This window comes from Fusarium falciforme, chromosome 6, assembly GCF_026873545.1.
Source record: "Fusarium falciforme chromosome 6, complete sequence".
NCBI classification, from domain to species: domain Eukaryota; kingdom Fungi; phylum Ascomycota; class Sordariomycetes; order Hypocreales; family Nectriaceae; genus Fusarium; species Fusarium falciforme.
The window spans coordinates 1794057-1812919 of NC_070549.1; the positions used below are offsets into that span (position 1 = coordinate 1794057).

Here is an 18863-nt window from a genome sequence, read left to right on the forward strand (position 1 = left end):
AGACAAAGGGCAGAGACCCTTCCAGAGCAGAATGAAACTGGATAGCTTGAATACAATGCTAGCTTGCTCTCACACACTTTCTCTCCCTCGCTCAGCTTGTGACGTATAATGAATGACCACCAAGATAACCATCCCCTTAGTCAGACTCATCCTCGTCAAGCTCCTTTGTCTTTGGCTTCTCTGGCGGAAACTTCATCCCCCGCTTCCCATCATTCGGCTCCGTACTCGGGCCCCATCCCCCGAGTCCGTCGGCAGCTGCCACGCCGCCCAGCCCCGATGTGGGAGCGGCCGCACGCCCAGCAAGCTGGTTCTTGCCTACGCCGGGCTGCGTCTCGGCCCAGGTGTTGAGCTCGCCACGGCTCATGCCCGTGTACTTCTTGATGTCCTCGTCGCTCAGGCCCGGGCCGCGCTTCTGATCTTGGTAGCGCTGGTAGAGGGATTTCTTTTGGGGTTGGTCTGCTGCTGGTGCATCTTTTGGTGTTTCGTCCGAGGGAGTGGAGGATTGGTTTCCCATGTTGAGATGGGTGTGGTGATGATTGAAGGTGTTGTTTTGTGAGGCGATGAGAAGAGTGATGTAAGTGGTGAGAAGACAGTATTACCTCTTGGTATGGGACCAGCTGATACAATATATATACACACACAACTAACACCCTTTTCTAGAACGCTTCCACTGGATGCCGTTACAACCGATCAGCCCATGGAATCACAGGGCACGCACTGCAAAGTCGGGCAACAAAGCCACCAGCAGCTGAAGGGGCTGTGCCGGTCCCCGCAGCCAACAAGAGCACGCGGTATTTCCCCATGGGGCTCCCTACGACGGAGGGATTCCGCCAAACCCAATCGAAACACGAGCATCATGCGAGTGCGTGTGGGAGGCATGCGTTAGGTGCGGACCAACCTCGGCCACTAGCATGGCGAGGCAGACAAGGTCATGATATTTGTAAGGAGAGACGGTTTGGAGTTGAGCGTGTTGGATGCACACGATGCGTGCGTTGTAGAGTCGTGGATTGAGGGTATAACTGAGATATGCCCGTGATGGGAGTGACAGATTAAACAGTGGCTTACATGTTGGGTTGGTAACTTGTTCTGCCTCTCAAGGTCCTTATTTAGACGCTCACAACTATAAACATAGGGTACCCCATCCACGCAACCAAACCATGTAATTCTTTATATCCCAAGTACTCTACCCTAACCACGCCGACATCTACAGAACCCTCTAAAGATACTCCTTCTTGGCAACCCGCTCACAAAGCTCCTTGAGCACCTTACCAGCCCACTCATAGTCCTTAATCCCAAGATACACCTGCGCACTAATACGAGCCCAGAACCGTCCGCCATGGATAAACAGGCTCATGAAAGTCTTGTAGTCGTCGATGAGCGTTGTGAGCATCCACTGGAACGCCTTTTGCGTCTCCTCGGCTGGAACCACCGTACCTTCTCCTTCTCCGGCCCAGAGGGGCAGGGCGACGTTACCCATGGCGCAGTTGCGAAGGGTCCCTGTGCTGTTCTCCATGACGCTCGTGTTGAGGGCTTTGGCTACGAGGTCGGTGCCCTTTTTGTTTAGGTCCCAGAGGTAGTCGAGGACTGCGTCTTCACCACCAAACACGTCCTGGCGCCACTTGATGGCGTCCTTGACACAGAGATAAGGCGAGTTATCAAGAGTGCCCACAAACTCAAAGTTGGTGACATAGGGAGACTTGGAGCTTGGAGGCAGTGGGGTCGTCCTCTTGATCAGCTTGGGCACGTAGCCATGACTGGTTGCCAGTGTCGTGGGCAGAAGAGCCTGGTTGCGCTGGGGGACGTAGAAGACGGCGCATCCTCGAGGGACGTGAAGCCACTTGTGACAGTTGGACACGAAAAAGTCGGGGTCCGCGGCTGAGAGGTCCAGCTTGACCATTCCAACGCCCTGAGCGCCGTCCACCATGCTGAGCACGTTGAGACGACGGCAGGTCTTGATCATCTCTTCCCAGGGAAACACAACACCAGGACGAGAAGAGACAACATCAAAGGTGCAGATGCGAGCACGCTTTCCCTCCTCTTCAATCTTCTTGACAGTATCCTCAAACCTCTTGAGAATCTCATCGTCATCAATAGGATACGTAATCTCAATCTCGCGATGCGTCACGTTGCCATCGTAGTAGTCAGCGAGATAATCGGCCACCTTTCCACAAGCTTCATAAATGGTGGAGAAGCTGATGATGACGTCCTTGCCGTCCTTGTTCCATGCCATGTTGCGGAAGACGGTGTTGACACCAACGGTAGCGTTGGACACAAAGACGACACCGTCCTCGGGGGCATTGAGGATCTTTGCCACGGCGGCGCGGGACTCGTCAAGGAGTTTTGGGTATTCGTATCGGATAAAGACGTCGGGACGGGCCTCGCTGTTTGTTATTAGTGAGGGGTGTTGTGAGATGAGGGTATAACTCACCTCGCGTCTTGGTACTCGCGGAACTTGGCCTTGATGACCTTGGGATAGGTACCAAAAGATCCTGCATCTGAGGTGAGTTTAAAGATATCATAGATGATTCAATGTATCGTACCATGGTTGAGGTTCCTCCACCCCGGGTCAAAGAGGAACTCGTCCTTCATGGCAGCGCCAAAGACTGAAGCGCTAGGCTTTCCCCTCAAGGGGAGTTCCTGTGTAACTGAACCCATTATGTTTTATTTTCGTCTTGCTTAAAGAATGTCGCAATGTCTGAAGAGATGATACAAGTCGTAGACCCTCGAGCTCTTCTTATACCCTCAGCTGGTTCGAGTGAGTGAGTCAATTGCTAACCCCAAAGCCACAACCCCACCTCTTGAGCGTCAACGACGCCCTTGTGATACTCGACTCTATTCGCTGCGGGCCGTCGGTACCCGCTTCAGAGCGTACCCAAGGTAGATAAAGAGTCACTCACTACTGGATATTAATAATGGAGCATTTCAGGTTGGAACGAGTCATCTGATCGAATACCCGTTATCCCGTTATTTGTTTGTCTAGTTGATGGACCTGTCCTGTCATCGTGCCTCTGCAGATGAATCCTAGCATCCATTCCCTGTCAAAAAAAAAAGAAGAAGAAAAAGCTCTGACATCTTGCCTCCCCTAAACGCCTCATCATCAATGCTCGCTCTCGAGGACTCCCTGTCCCGAGTATGTGTATATCTCTGATCGCTGGTATAAAAGCCAAGTAAGACGGTGTGACCTGTCGTCCATCATAAGCAAAACACCTCCCTCCTCTACCTATCTATTGGTGTTCCATCTCCCACCCCAGGATCGTAACTCCCCTTCAGCGTTTCCCGCAGCAGAGCAAAGCTCCATCAATCGTGCCGATGATCGCGTCTGAACACCTCTGGTCTCTGGGACCACCACACTCGCCGCTGGAGGTTCTCGTGGGTGACCCTGGCTTAGCCTCGTAAGCGCCAGGATGGCCTCTCGTTCCTCCAACGTGCTATCACGCTTCACCACAATGCTCACGTCTTCTGGCGTCGCAAACCACAGATCCCTTGGCTTTTCCACCTGGGGAGGGGTTGACGGGTTCTGGTGAGCTGAAGAGTTCCCCATGGCAAATGCCTGACTCCTTGTAAAAGGCATCGGTCTTCGCATGTTAATCGACACCGATGTCAATGGTTCCTTTTGAGTCGACACCGGCGAAATTGACTGCAACTGGCCCGTCTCTGAGCACTTGTTCTGTGTGTTGTAGCCCTGGGCGAACAGCGAGGGCTCCATAGGCACTGGCCTGCCAAAAGGTGAAGAGATCGGACTTGGCGGTTGAGGCTTCAATGGTGGAAGCTGGATAGGACCCAGTTCAGCCTCTACCACCTCAGGACTCTTCTGGGTCGTTCGACGCTTGCCAACCGTAGGCATTACCACCTCCTCTCCGTCAATCTTCTTGCGCTTGCGAACCCGCGGCTTTGATTTGACCGACTCAAGAATCGAGCTCTTGACAAGAGAGAGTCGCTCAGGTGTGATGATGGGGTTTGTGAGCTCAAAGGGTACTGGCACTGGCGCTGGCGCTGCTGGCTGGGGAGGTTCAACTGGCTCGGCGTTACGTCGAGTTCTCCCGTGATTTGGGTTCAGAGTCGACGGAGTTGCTTTAGATCGTCCCAGATTTGCAGGAGCAGACTTGCGAGGTCGTCTCGCCCTAGTCCTAGGCTTGTTGGGTTTGCTCGGAGAGCTCGACGAGGGAGTCTCAAAAGATGCAGATACTGGAGTGTCTGCCGTCTTCTCTGCCGTCTTCTCTGTCTTGTTCTCAGCCGTTGCGGCTGTCGTGGCCACGGTTGTCGTCTCAACCACGGCTGCAGACATCGATGCCCTGCGTGCTGGGGGCTGGTGCCCAGATATTCTGTGGAGCTCCTTTAATATCTTGAGCGTACAGTACGCCCCTGTGGCCTTCGTATCCCGGAGAGCCACAGGATACGCTGCAGGTGGCCGTTTCGTCTCGGTCTTTTCCCCGTCTTCCGTGAGACCGCTCGACTCGCGCTTCTTCTTGGGCTTGGGAGGCTCGGGTGCCTGCCACAGCTTGGGTACCTTGTCATGCAGATCTGCCACCCACGCATCACAGTCCCACTCGATCCAATAGTCAATGATGTCGCCCCATGAGCTCTCGGGAGGCTTTGTGAAGTTTACAAACACAACCTTTCCTCCCTTGGCGTGAACCGCCTTTGCAAACTCTCTGACCATGACTTTGAGACCGTGGACTCGCAAGCTGGTTCCGAGGATGAGCAACAGGTCCGGGCAAAGAGCAAGATCGTGCGTCACAATCGGACTAATCAAGTGAGCGTTGGGATGCTCCTCGCCATAGAGCACAATGTCAGGTCTGAGTTTGCCGACACCCAGGGCTCGCTTGCCTCTCTCCTCTCGAGCGGTGGTGGCACCCACACAGTGAGGGCACTCGGGTTGTTGTCCGGACATGGTTTCAAGTTCACGGTCTTGATCATCCCACGAGCAGACGCGTCCACAGAGAAAGCAGCGCAGAAGCTCTAAAGAGCCGTGGAGGAAGACACACTCCACACCTGACTTGGGTAGTTCCCGACGAGCGTTCTTGGCCGGAGCTTTGGAAGCCTCTGGTTGAGATTGAGATTGATCAGGTTCACCCTGTGGTGGTGTCGTGGTGCCATCTGATTGCGACTGGCTCTTTTGAGACCTGGTGGCCTCGGTATCTGAAGAATGTTGAGGCTTTTCTGAAGAGCTGGATTCTGCACTTCCAGCCACTTCGTCAACCATCTTGTTCAGCTGATTCAAGTTGGCTGTCGACTTTCGTGAGAACCGTCCACGGCTACCAGGCCCATCACTGAGACAGGTCGACAGGCCAACCTTTTCCTCAATCTGATCAATGTTCTGCGTATAGCAGCGGACAAGCTTCCCCCGATTCCTCAGATGACTGATGAAGCGATGTGAGCTAGTAGGCTCAACATCCTTGACTTTTTGTCGCAGGGTGGTCGCAAAAGTATAGAACACAGATGTTCGAATAGGATCCGCCCAGATCGACGCGTCAAACAAGTCCTTGCCCTTCATGTTCGGTAATGTATTCCTACTGGGGCCAAGGCTGGGTTGTGATGAGCTGATTGGATTTGAAGGGGGTGTATCGTCGACCTCGGAGGGCGATGTGCTACACCGCCGGCTCGGGCTGCCTTCCGACGGCATGTTGGAGGAGAAAGGGTCGAAGAGAATGGGAGGTGGTGACGAGAGTGGTGACGAGCTGGGAGGAACGCCAACATCGGCCAAGTGGTCGTGACGCGATCTTCGGAAAGCTGAGAGCGGGATATTGAGGTCCTCTGGGGGAGGCGAGGAGAGAGGAGAAGTCATGGGCTGAGCCACGATCGTTGAGCGAGTTGTCCTGGCATTGACCAGCGGGAGCCGACCGCCATTCGCCTCCTCTTGATCGTCGGGGTCGCCTTCAACTTGAATCGTATCTGCGATGACTTCGCTGTCGGGGTCTGACTCTTCGCCCTGCACTTCGATTTCGTCCTTAATGATGCTGGTTTCTTCCTCTGTACTAGGCGCGTCGTCCACAGATAGCTTCCTTCGCTTACTCGCTCTGCCATTGTCGACGTCGCTGGATTCGTTATCGCTCTGCACTCCGGCTTGACGCGCCTGCTGTGCGGCCGCGTCGAACTGGGCCTGAATCAAAGAGTAAAGGCCATTCTCGGAGCGGAAATCCTAGAGGAGTCAGCAATCGTGTCGTCCGGTCCAGCAATGGAGGCGAGAGCCCCGATCTCGAAGTGCGAAGAGCGGGGGCGTTTGCGGAAGAAGCTCACAGGAATACCCGAGTTGGTGCTGATTCCAGCGCCGGTGACGACGACAACCTTGCGGGCTTTGAGCAGGCCATTGGCGATATCCTGCAAAGCTTCTTGGGACTCGGGCCCAACGTGAGTGGTGGGCATGGTATCGTGGGCGGAAGGCGAAGCTCTTGCACAAAGAGCCCACCGCGTCGCGATATGGAGAAAGCGGGCCGGGCCTCGTCCGCGGTCGCGAGAAATCGACAGCCGAGTCCACGATCTTATGAAAGGTCAAGTAGATGCCTCGTCGTCATTGTGTTTTCGCGATAACTTGGCGATCCGGAAGCAGAGGCGTCGGCGAAGAGTGAGGTGCTTCGTGTGGGTGTGTAGTGGTGGTGGAGTGAGATTCCAGGTTAAAGATGGAGGCGTTTGAAGTTGGAGATGCGGCCCGGAGCTGGGGTCGCGAAGCGGAGAAGACCGCGCCGGCAGGGGATTTGAGATGAGTGATCGCCCGGAACGAAGAAGTAGGGATAATTCAAAGAGATGAAGTCCAAGCAGGTCCGAATGGTCTCTTCTTCGTTCTGCAGCCGTGGGTGAGGAAAAGATGAGCAGAGCAGGTCCAAAAACGCGATAGGATAATGGTCTAGGCCCACGGCAGTCCAAGGTCCAAGTGCCCGCCCGCGCTTGTTGATGTCGGGTCCAGTGACGCGCTTCTTTAGCTGGAGGTAGAGGCTGGGCAGATCCGCTATCGATAAGGAACTCATTGCCCGGACTGAGGCCCCGGGCCGTCCAGGTGTGGGAGGGGCGGCAGACCGCTAAATCGCCGGAGGCTGGGGCCTACCCTCAGCGATTATCGCACCATCAAGGGCCCTGTTCTCATGGATCTCTTGAGCGTTTTAGCGGGTGGCGTGTTTGGCCTTGCCGGGTCTCAGATCCAATCGAAGCTCCACCTATCACCAACCATCACATCACCTTGACCACAATGGCACAGTTGAGTTGAACAGGTGGTCTATGTATATGGGTAAGTGTTCTATTGCACAGTCTGCAGTGTTTACTCTATACTTTCTCAGATATCTACCAGCACGTTGAACAGCTTCTCAAAGTCATATGGCACTCCCAGGCCTGTGATGGCATCATAGCCCTTTGCCGCAGGCCATCCTCCAGGAGTTCCGCCACCATGCTTGAAACTGCACGAAAGACTCTGTCCGCCTGTGATGTCTTGGAGAACCGCTCGAACCTCGTCTGAGTACAGCACCTCGTTCAGCCAACCCAAAACATCCTTGCCCTTGCGTACGCGAGCGTCGTTGATGAGAGCAATCATGGCCGCGACCACAGGTGTACTCGCGCTTGTTCCTCGAACAGCTTGCGTTGAGCCAGCAACTTTGGTGATGAAGTTGGTCGACACAGCCGAAATATCCGGAACTGCTCTATAGCTGGCATTGTAGAAGCCGTGCAGGTGACCGTCCAATGCCTTCACATAGCTCTCAATGTCGGCATCCTGCCACTTCTCGCGCAAAAAGTACTGCGAAAAGCCGCCTCCGCTAAATTCGGCGCCGACCGGAGGATCCTTGGCATCGGTGACGCCGCCGATGCTCGTCACCCAAGGGCACGTCGCAGGAAAGACAGACATGGCGACGTCTTGGTTGGTGCCGTCATTGGTGTGGCAACTCGAGTTGCTGGAACCCTTTGCGCCTCCATCGCCTGACGCTGCGAGGACCGATGTGCCGCGGGCTGTCAGGAGACCGAACAAAGAGCACACACGCTCGGCGTACTTTCGCGGGACTGAAACTTCGTTGTCGGCATATGAGATTGAGAGAACATGGGGGATCTCATCGTCTGAAAGATCGAGAAGGTAGTCGAGAAACTCCAGGTAGGGTTCATTGTTATTGTACTCTTCCGGAAGTTGATCGCCCTTGTCATCCAGCTTGGGTCCCCGTCCGCCCGCCAGGTAGTAGATGATGTTGGTAGGATAACCGAGGGCCATTGCATACTGGACATCCAGCGCGGCCTCGTTTCCAGACTCAGAGAGGACTTGCGAGTTCTCGCCGCCGTTGATCAGCTCAACTGAATAGTTGTAGTGGGCGTTGTAGAGAGGCTTGGCAAAGGTCTTGAGGAACTCGTCGCTGTCCTGGTAGTTGGCGTACTCTTCAAGGAAGCCAGCGATACCCAGGCGAATGGAGGAGGATCCGTTGTGAGCGGGATAGTTGATGTTGTAAAGCTTGTGCAGACACTCGGGAACCACGACAGGACTGCATGCCACATCGCGCTTCTCAAGGTTCAAGCTCATGAGCATGCTCGGATTGAACTTTTCATCGAGGGTAGTGAGCTCCTTCTTGGGCCGCATAAAGTTGGCGATGGGGTAGATGAAGCTGATTGCGTCGGCGACAGACTCGGGCACTGAGTACTCTCTGGTTCGGAGGACGGGATCCTGGTTCTCGAATTGGTAAAAGCCAATCTTCATCTCGAGAAGATCCTCAGCTGCCTCAATGGTGGTCTTGACGTGAATCCAGTCCTTGTCAGGTGTGGCCTTTGCAGCCATGCCTCTTCTCCTCAGCCATGTGAGGACCTCGTCGATGTCTGCTTGGTCGGGGTCTCGGAGTGCGAGGGCTTCCTTCTGAGTAAGGTGATTCTGTGTGAATTTTCCGGAGGTATCTCGTCTTCGAAGTCTTGCCTTGAGGTTGTCGATATCGGGCTGTCGCATGGCGATGGACAGCTTCAGCGCATGGTCCGGATCGACCGTCTTGTCAACTTGCTTCCATCCATCTGGGAGGATAGGAGTGTCTTCAACGACAATAGACTTGGCGGCACTGAAGCCTGCCAGAGCCAGGGCTGTAACAAGTGATATCGCTTTCATGTTTCCTGCTATGGGTAACTGGTGGCAGAAGGAAGAAGGCGAAGAGGCCGTATTTGACAGCCAAACAGCACTTGTGTAGGGAGAGAAATATCCCAAGAGGACTCAAAACTCGGACCCAGCCGCTTCTAGGAGTTGAAAAGATTCGGATGAGACTATATCGGAATCGGTAGTATGTTGACTCAATTGAGTTTACATTCCTACCCGCTCGGCGTTTCTACCTCTTGGCGACTTGAACCAGAACAACATCGGCTCAAGAAAAGCTGGGCAACCCAACGGGAAATGTTTTATGCTAAAAAGGCCTCTTTTTTTAGTTCCACAGGCCAAAGGGGGGATCGTCTTTCATGCCGTCATGGATCACCAGGGGCATCTAGAAACGGGGTCCCGGCTGTCAAAATGTGAAACTTCATTTCTCTGGGTTACGAGGGCAGCGTTTTCTGTGGTTCCCTCGCACATCGCAATCTCCATATGCCAGCGCATCTTTGGAGAGGGACACAAAAGCCCCGGTGGCGACATGACAAAAGGACCTATGACACGTGTGATAGACTTTCTCGCTTTTTTTTTATTAGAACCGTCTCGCATTCAGTGGGTTGCTTGCATCATTCGTGGGCCTTTGTTGTTTCGGATCCGGATGGGTCAACAGCGATTGGGGGAAACGCCGTCAAAGTTAATATCGGTGTTGGTAGAATCGCATGGTTGTAAGCAGCACTTGCACGGCCTAATAATAGCTCTCAGACATGGGATTGTTCGGCATTGTAATTCAGACATTGAACATGGTTATTGTTTGTCAAGGCTAGGGAGGAGTGACGGAGGTACGATGTCACCAACGCGGATAGTCGCGTTCCCGACATTGAGGAACTGGGAGGAGAAATGCCCTTTGTTCGTCCTCTGGGACGGGTCGAGAAATAAATGAGACACCAGAACGTTGAAGAGGGTTCTCAAGCATAATAATAAAATTTATATAAAATATTTAAAGATAAAGATAATACTTTAGAGCTCAAAGTAAAGAGACCAGATGGTAGCTGCGACTACGAGCTGCCCTGCCATTTCTGCATGTGATGGGCTTTTATGCTTAAATACCCAAGGATTTAACGGTCTATAGAGCCATAAATAACAACCAACATTGTCGTCTCGACACGCCGTTGTACTTGAAGTCTGCGCCCATCAGCCAACCTCATCTTAGATGGAGGGTGTTGGACTCGTGAACTTTGACTGTTGGGGTTCCGGAGGTCTATATGGACTCTCTCATTGCCGTTCGTACAATCAGAGGCTGATGAGGGAAATTTTTATCTTCCTCCCATCAAAACACCAAGACCATGGAACCAAATGATTAAGACGAAGCCCTGTCATCTATCACTGCAAGCAGTGTTGAGACACGCGCTCATCAAGTTGCATTGCCTCAGTGTGATTGTGGGCAATGCCCTTATGAAGTACAATCTCAAGCCGTATTCGTATCAAACAAGCTAGGCAACGTGTCCGAGTGGTTATGGAGCTGCACTCGAACTGTCCCATCTCGGGATCCAAGAAATGCAGTGGCTTCGGCCGCGTAGGTTCGAATCCTGCCGTTGTCGATATATTTTTTTGAATTTTTACGTCAATTCCTCCTTATTTTTTTCTGTTGTCATTGTCGTGATGGCGATGGTCGAGATTTTGGTGTTGTTATTGCTGGATGCTGAGAAACACGTGCTGGAACAATTTCCCCCAGACTTTAGGATGAGGGTTAGGCAAGGAACGGATGCTCCCGAGCCCTGTCCTTCTGGGAAGGCGCCATACCCGGTGGTCCTTCCTTCCATTTTTTCGTTTATTGTACAACGCATTTCGCACCTTGGGGGAGCAAGCCGTGCAGTGGAACGACAAGGGGGAGAGGATGAGAAGAATGACTTGAATGCCCCATCACCTCCCACCAGTCGCTCTACGTGACTTGGCGAAATCCCAGCTGTCAAACACGACATAGATGAGCACGCTTCGTCGGGTATTTACCATCCAGTCATTGGTCAATGGCGCATCGCAAGGCAAGGTCAATGCCTGACCTTGGCCAGTAAGTATGCCATGCGCCAGATCAGCCCGTACCATATCGTGAGAGGAGGGAACTACCCAGCTTCAAGTGAACTGCGATTACGTACTTTTTCGGAACAGTTCTTAGAAAGCCCTCCTTGTGGACAAGACGGTCCTTATCACTTCGGACGATTGCATGACGCCGTTCTCTAGTGTTGTCGCGTGTCCATCTCGGTCACCTACGTGGGGCACACCTAGAGGCTGATTTTCTATCATCACAGAAAAGAGAAGCAATGGTAAGTGATTCACCTCGTCATAAGGGCTTAGAACTATGCTAAGATTGTCTACTTTTAGGATAAATTTGGCTTGAAATTATGACAAGTTTATATATCGTTAGGTATAGATACATGTTCAGGCGTCATCTTATAAAAAGCATAAGGCAGCGTTGGGTGGTCACTTGAGCATCACAAGTACAATTGCAAGAGGCCTCAAAGGCCAGGGATTACCAGAATACCCAATCTTATTGAATTGAAGTTTTCGATGGTTGAAATCGTTTGGTCGAATCCCAGAAACCCACTGCACTTCTGGACTCGAGTCCTCCCCTGCACGGTTGAGACTTGTTGAAGCCCCGTCATCTCAGAAGCCCACTGCACTTCCAGACCCATGCTCCTTGATCGATCGTAAGTCATGAATAAAGTACCAAAACAATCCTGCGTATCCCAAATACGAGCTCCTCATGTCTCCAACCACAGACGCCCACTGCACGTCCTGGCTGGGGGTGAACACCGATATCATGCAAAGAAATCCAGAAGCCCACTGCTCTCTGGAATCAAAATCAAGCAAAAGCCAATATTCTACTGCTCATGGCAGCTTTTTGTAACACGTGAAAGAAGTATGGTTTAAACCTCGACCGACATCGGCAGAGGAGCGACCTTGCATGTGTCATTGCAGGGCATATGCAGCTCAGCAAGGGCACTGTATCCGCCGCGGATACTCTCTGCCTCAACACCCTTGGCCCGAAGGACGCTGTTGGCGACTCTGGCACTGTCACCATCGTAGCACAGAGTCAGCACCTTTTTGCCACGGAGGATGGCCATCAGAGCCTCGGCGCTGGCGTTGCGGCTGCCATTCTTATCCTTGACGGTGAATAGAGCCTCAAGCTCAAGCCACAACTCCTCGAGCATGGCGCAGTCGTCTGCAGGATTCGCGAATGGGCTGCCGCGAGAAGCACCATCTCGCAATGTCTCGAGAGGAATGTTGACAGAGTTGGGCAAGTGGAAGGCATCATAGTCGGAAGAGCGTCGAAAGTCGAGAATTTGTGTGTTGGCCGAAGGGGTGAGAGCCTTGTCGATCTGGGCAGCCAACGAGAGGACGGTGTCGTGAGTACCCAGAGGGTGAATAGTGAAGTAGCTGGACAAGGCAGCCAGAGCGTTGAGCTCCCAGGCATCGTCGTATCGGTAGAGGTCAATATTTCTCAGGCGCTTATCCCAGTCAGCAATGACTCAACAAGAGTTTAGGAGGCGGCCTACCTGGTTGCGGATGGGGCTGAACTTCTCAGGACCAAGCTTCTCAAAGTACTCGCTCAAGTACTGGAAAGGAAGGTCAGAGCACATGAAGACGCAGTGGATTTCTCCGTCTGGGCCCGCCAGCTGCGACAACCTTCCTTCCTGCTTGAACTTCTCGATCCTCTGAAACAGGCCCTTCAAGGTGAAGCCTGATGATGGACCACAAACAATTCCTTGCCGGGTGAGATCCAGGGACAAGGAGTAGGAGTCTGTGGCGCCAACTTCCTCAAGCGCATCATGGGCAGCAAGGTACGGGAACTCGACCTCACCCATCAGGGAGTACTCTCTGGGGCCAGGCACTCGCTCTCCAGCATTCGTGCAGACACTGTTGGTGTTAGTGGTCACCCGACATAAACAGGGCAGTAAACGTACGCAATTCTGTACACGGAAGGTTTCGCCTGCTTGAAATAGGTGCCAAGGCCAGTCATGGTTCCTATGCACGGAATGAGTTACTAAACCAACTTGGGCAAGTTGGGGGACTCACCAGCAGTTCCCATGGATGCCACAATCACGTTGATCTCTGGAAGCTGACGGTGGATCTGCGGGCCAGTCCATCGCACATGGGCCTTCCAGTTCTAAAAGGCCAACCACATTAGTATCATCCCCATGGCCAAAAAAGAGGTTACTTACGTCGTCATTGACATATTGGTTTGGGCTGCAGACTGACTCTGACTCGGCATCCTTACGAGCAGCAGCCCGGATACCACCTCGCTCATCGATGGGAGTTGGCTGAGCAGGACCGCCAAAGAGGGTGCTTGGGCCATTAGCGAGGCATTCCACACGCAACAAAGAATGACGACCTACACATTGAGACCAAAGAACTGCATCATACGCAGCTTCGTCTCACTTGTCTTGTTGCTGAGGTAGGCATGGACATCGTTGATGCCGTGGAAGGCTCGGGCAACCATGGCCATGGAGATGACGGTTGAGCCTGAGCTACTCTCCACGATGGTCTTTGTCTTGCCGGGCTCGACACCTTTCTCGAGCAAGTTCATAGCTGTGACGGACAAAGGTCAGCTTTGATCACTGGAACTTGATCATGGCACCAACCTGGCATCACCTTGACGTTGGTGGCCGGATGCATAGACATCATCTTGGCATAGATGCGCACGCCATCGTCACGGTAGGGGTTGAGACAGTCAGGGATCTCGACGAGAGGAAGAGGAGGTGAGAGCTCGGGGTCGAAATAGTCACGGACTGAGTTGGGTCCCTTAAAGACGTTGAGATGCTCAGAGCCAGTCATGTTGAGAACTACGTGCTACCCTTAGAGGGTCAATGAAGATGTAAAGCAGAGGGTATCTTGAGTAAATGGAACAAGAGGGTACTTGGAGCAGAGGAAGGATCTCAGGCGTAGGGCAGACACTGAGAGGATGATGAGGGAGAAGACAAGAAAAAGACGACGAAGAGGACGAGGATGAAACAGATTCTTAAAGCTTTGAGCAATGAAAACTGCATCCGTCGAGCTCCCCCGCCAGGCTTTGCAACCACGCTCTTCCTGGTCAGTGGCGGAACAGCCAAGTCATGATGGGTCAAAGTAACGTTCCGGGTTCCCCTAGTAACTTGGGGGTGACTGAAGCACATCGTGGGACGGGGAAATCACCCATTGGTTTGAAGGCATAGACAGGGTAAGAAACCACGCAAGCCGCATGTGAGACCTGACAGACCCCCATAGCCAGCGCTCTAGAAGCAGAAAAGGAGCAGCATGATGCATTCGAAACCCCAGCGGAGGTATCCGCGGACGAGCCGGAGAGGCAGGGCAACCGGGATCATCGACCTTGGCCGACCAATGTCGTGGGGGAGGATTCGCAAAACGACGAGTTAGCGCGGCTTCGGGTCGTCGTCGCGTCCTTCGGACCATCGGTGGTGGAGTCGAGAACTTGTCAGGGGTGGAGACTGTCGGCGGTTTGGCGGTGCACAAACGAGCCTGAGTGGATGCTCGAGGGGTGACCTAGAGTCGTGGACTGCAGGCAATGAACGGGCATCGATCCACGGGGGACAAATCACGGCCTCGTAATGCCTTCAGCTGGACCCGGCGGTGGAGGGCCAAGCCTGTTTGGTTCGACGAGGCGTCGAGAGCGGGGGTCGTGACGGGACGCCCTGGGAAACCTGACAAAGTCTCTTGAGGTAAAAAGGCTGAGGTCAAACTATGCAGCCGGCATGGGAGTAAGGATGGAGGCGGTAGTTGATCCGTAATAGTGCGTCCGGTGTCTTAGTGGCCCATGTTAAGTGGCCGACCGAAAGTGGGAGTTCCATGGCGCGGAGTTTGTGGTGCGAGAGGCCGTAAGCCCGAGCCAGGCTGGAAGATTTTTTTCTGGAGAAGTCTTGAGGGTGTTTCCCAACAGAGTCGACAAGTCGAGAAGAGATGCAAACATACGTGTCTTGGATGAAGTTCATACACAAGACGACATTGAGGGGCTCTTCGGGGAGTACAACTCTTGGCCAAAAGCCATCCTGCCACAGAGGCAATTTTCGGGGAGTTGGCCCCACCTCCAATGAAGTCCCGTGCACGGTCAGCTGACCTCGACTCGGTTGAAGAACCGAGGCCCAGGTCAAGGCCCACACACGTCGAGCCGGCTTCGTTTGCAGAGAAGACGACAACAAACAAAATGCGAATGAATGGTTGACGAATTGCTTGACGCACATTCGTGGATTTCCTATTCATCTAGACGAGAGGTCAACAGAACCAGAAGAGACGGGCCACTTTGCCTTAGACCCACTTTTACTCCAATATTAGACATTTTATGAGGAGGTTTATGATGAGGTGGAGGTAAGGATTTGCCATACAACCACCAAACTGGCAAGCCATCGCAATGCGGCAAGAGTCAATGAGCGCACAACACCAAGACACAACAACACAAGATAATTGCAAAAAGATTGTTCAAAAAGACAAAAAACAAATCGACAACGGCAGGATTCGAACCTACGCGTGCGAACACAATGCCTAGATATGCAGGATAGCAGGGCATCGCCTTAACCACTCGGCCACGTTGTCCTGGTGATTTGATGAAAGCGATCGACGCAACTTCAGCTGGTGAGTCTCAGCAGCATGGGCCCCTTGACGACCAGAACAACCAGTTTCTTGCTCTCTACTCAAATTGGAGCCCCGTTATGGAGCCTGGCAAGTCCCCTGAGGTTGGGCTGTTGCCATTTCACCTCGAATCACAAATGGTGTGGTTACCAAGCATAAGATATCGCCCCTAGATATGCAACCAGTGAACGTAGAATGAGGTGATGTGATGCCTCGTTGCTCCCCTCCACTTGCTATTTCTTTCCGATGACTCGACGAACGCATTTCCGATCGCACTATAGCCCAAATGCTCAACACATCTAACCAAGGTACCGGTTGCGAGCTACAAATCTCTGAAATAGCGCCCTCTTTGTCCTGCCTTCCTACGACTAGAGCTATCCTATACCTAGCAATATCACCACACCTTCAGGCAATGCGCGCACTATACAAGACTGCATTCGCCCACGCTCATTCACACTTTAAAGACATTCTCTTTGTTGAACAAGGTCCAAGACAGACGGGGCCGTAGGCGCGTTGTCAGCGTTATGGACAAAGAGAACCGCGGCTTCTCCCCGAAACTGCAACTTCGAAAGGACTTGGTTTACGGGATGGAGATATGGCGAAGACCGGACGAAGCTCTTCTGCGACGTGTTGCGACCACTGGGTGGCCACCATTTGGTTCTGGAACTGGCCCAGCCATTTGAAGTCGCAAATAATGAATAATTGGCATGAAGAACTTTGGCTCAACGACCAACTAAACGAAGTTTGAACATTAGAATTGAAGATGTCAGCCCACAGCTCCATTCGATATCTTTTTACTTCACGTTTCAATCCGAATTCATGGTTTCGTCACCAGCTCCTCTCTGTCTGATAGGGAGTCTAGGTGCCGCCTCTCTCCCACCCCGCTCTGGCCTGCCCGATGATCCTTATGATGATGTTCTGGTAAAGAAATGGAAGAAACACTGGCACCGCACGCAACATGTGATTTGACCAGTAGGAGGATGTGATGAGTCTCATGCGAATAAACTCCTGGCCCCCTTCTCTCCTTCTTTCCTTCTTTCCTCTTCTCTCATCATCTCCAACCCCGTTCTGTAAGTTCCAGGTTTCTTCTCCTTCCCCCGTCTATGTGAATACATGCTCGCCGGTTATTTCGTGCTTGCTTCCGTTTATCTCTTTTCTCGCTTGTTTTTCTCTCTCTCTTCTGCGTGGTATCCCGCCCTGAGTTCAGTTTTGTTGTTTTGCGCCCGCCGCCCTCACGCGCATTTTCGCTTAACTTGATATATACCCCCTTTCATCTGTCAACTCATGTAACTCCGCATTCTGAGAGTACTAACTTGGAATTAGAGGGTAATTTTTCAACTCTTCTCCTCGCTCTCCCACCCTTTTCTGTAAGTACTTCTTGGTGATGAACTGGATTTACTTACTGACATGTTATTGCTTTCCAGCAACTCATCAACATGGAACCTGTGAGTTCTTATCCGCTCCAACTTCGACCGCAAAGCAATGAGCTTGTATAGGTACAATTTAGTGGAAGACAAGCAACAACTGGGCCCCTGCTCAGTCTGGTCCCGTGGCCGCTGTCCCCTCCCCCCCTCGACCGCTGCCGCCGCTCCTGCTTCCGCTGCCAACGCCGCCGGGGGGCGCCATCGGTGCCCCCATTGTCACAAAATGGGTACGCATCGCCTAGAGGAGTGCCGCTCGGCACCTCAGAACAGTACGTAGTTACATGCCCAGCCTGTGTGCGATTTGTTTGAGTTATGAGCTAATATAATATTTCAGTTTCCATGGCGGGTGTCAATATCACCAACACATACCCTTTGGCCCTGGCGCCACTGCTGCTGACCTTGCGGTAAGTTATCTTCTTTATTCTGGCGTCCCAATGCTAATTTCTCCAATTAGGCTGTCTTGCCTAGGATGAGACAACAGGCTCCCCCGGCCAGACCCCAGGCTGGGGTCAAGAAGAGCAGCCGCCGCCGAGAAGGACCCCGGGGAGGGAGGTGCCGGCTGTGGTGGTGGAATGGTGCCGGCGTGAGAAGATAGGGCATACCTAATGCCAAGCGTTGATGCAAGTATTTAGGTAATACAATGAGATGCCTGGTCTAATTCTTATTTATTATTATGATGATCGTAGTCATATGTTAAGTTATCCCAGCTCTCAGAATCTCAAGTTATTACTAGAGAAGCGTATCAATGGTTCGCCCTCTCGTCTCCCACTATCCCCTATCCAAAGCCTCAATTCATTTCAAATAACCTTGGGTTGAGCGTTTAGACATGGTCCTGCCTACGGCTTCTCCGTTGCGAGGTGTATAGGCATGGCATAGCCGGGGCGAGCTCAGACACCACCTCTGTAGTATCGAGGTCTAGATCAGAATCAGGCACGAGGGCTAATTTCTTCTAGAACAAAGTAGTGCATCCATCATGACTGTTTCTGCTCGTTGAGGTCACGCGTGGCAATCTTTGATGTGGCTGGCGGTCCATGTGTTCTACGCTTCAAGGAGACATGACCCCGAAGGTGGCTTCAGGCTTCATGCTAGACGTCGTTGGGAGAGGTTGGTGTCAGCCTTGTGAGGGAGGAATGGTTTATGGGGCAGGCAATGACGGCCGAGAATACGGATACTATGTGGACTTTGTAAATGCCGACTCGCCAAGAGCAAAGGGCTGTCGTCAGTCGAATGCCAATAACGGCTTGTCGGCCACAAGTGCCGGCCAAGTCCTCAAATTGGCATAGCAGGCTACAAGACAAAGCCCATTCCATAACCGTCGATCACAACTCTTTGTGTTGGCGGGCAAACTCGGGTGGCTCCGCCCGCATTCCAAGGACAGCATCAACACAACGCGTGTCTTACAACTCTGAAGACTTGGCAATGTCATCCAGTGGTTTACCTCAAGATCTTGACTGTTGGCCATCATTAATTAATCATATTGGCAGTTGTAAAGATAGAAGTGATTCATCTGTCGGGGTAGATAGAGCCTTGGATGAATCCGGTGATGGACTCATCACCAGCATCTCGGAACTCCCCTCGAAACGGAAACTTGGTGGCGTGGGTCTGGACTCGGCTACAAACACTACGTTTTGATTTGCTTAGACGGTCTAAGCGAGGAATGAAACATTGTTGATCTTGGTGATAGGTAAAGTCTCCCCAGGATCTGATGACTAGGCTTGATAGCGGGCAGTGAGCCTGATTTGAGTAAGCACGGAATGTCCTGAATGAGCCACGGGGCTTTGACGTAGAGTACTTCCTGGCTT

The 18863-nt window shown here is 52.5% G+C and overlaps 5 protein-coding genes across 5 annotated transcripts; all 5 read right to left on the minus strand.

Annotated features, from left to right (window-relative positions):
* Positions 1 to 136: 136 nt before the first annotated feature.
* NCS54_00810600 (Hypothetical protein) lies at positions 137 to 514 on the minus strand (the record flags this gene model as incomplete). Its single annotated transcript, XM_053153504.1, has 1 exon — positions 137 to 514. The coding sequence occupies one exon, from the start codon at positions 512 to 514 to the stop codon at positions 137 to 139; it is 378 nt and encodes a 125-aa protein (XP_053009479.1).
* A 702-nt stretch (positions 515 to 1216) lies between these two features.
* Positions 1217 to 2655, minus strand: NCS54_00810700 (Aminotran-5 domain-containing protein; the record flags this gene model as incomplete). The annotated part of the gene is made up of 3 exons (XM_053153505.1): positions 1217 to 2381; positions 2429 to 2489; positions 2541 to 2655. The coding sequence occupies 3 exons, from the start codon at positions 2653 to 2655 to the stop codon at positions 1217 to 1219; spliced, it is 1341 nt and encodes a 446-aa protein (XP_053009480.1).
* Positions 2656 to 3220: 565 nt separating this feature from the next.
* Positions 3221 to 6363, minus strand: NCS54_00810800 (Hypothetical protein; the record flags this gene model as incomplete). Its single annotated transcript, XM_053153506.1, has 2 exons — positions 3221 to 6139; positions 6238 to 6363. The coding sequence occupies 2 exons, from the start codon at positions 6361 to 6363 to the stop codon at positions 3221 to 3223; spliced, it is 3045 nt and encodes a 1014-aa protein (XP_053009481.1).
* A 901-nt stretch (positions 6364 to 7264) lies between these two features.
* NCS54_00810900 (Peptidase S53 domain-containing protein) lies at positions 7265 to 9052 on the minus strand (the record flags this gene model as incomplete). The annotated part of the gene is made up of 1 exon (XM_053153507.1): positions 7265 to 9052. One exon carries the CDS (start codon positions 9050 to 9052, stop codon positions 7265 to 7267), a length of 1788 nt encoding a protein of 595 aa, XP_053009482.1.
* Positions 9053 to 11943: 2891 nt separating this feature from the next.
* Positions 11944 to 13852, minus strand: NCS54_00811000 (Rhodanese domain-containing protein; the record flags this gene model as incomplete). The annotated part of the gene is made up of 7 exons (XM_053153508.1): positions 11944 to 12525; positions 12574 to 12934; positions 12982 to 13042; positions 13094 to 13184; positions 13240 to 13363; positions 13414 to 13606; positions 13660 to 13852. 7 exons carry the CDS (start codon positions 13850 to 13852, stop codon positions 11944 to 11946), a joined length of 1605 nt encoding a protein of 534 aa, XP_053009483.1.
* Positions 13853 to 18863: the final 5011 nt, after the last annotated feature.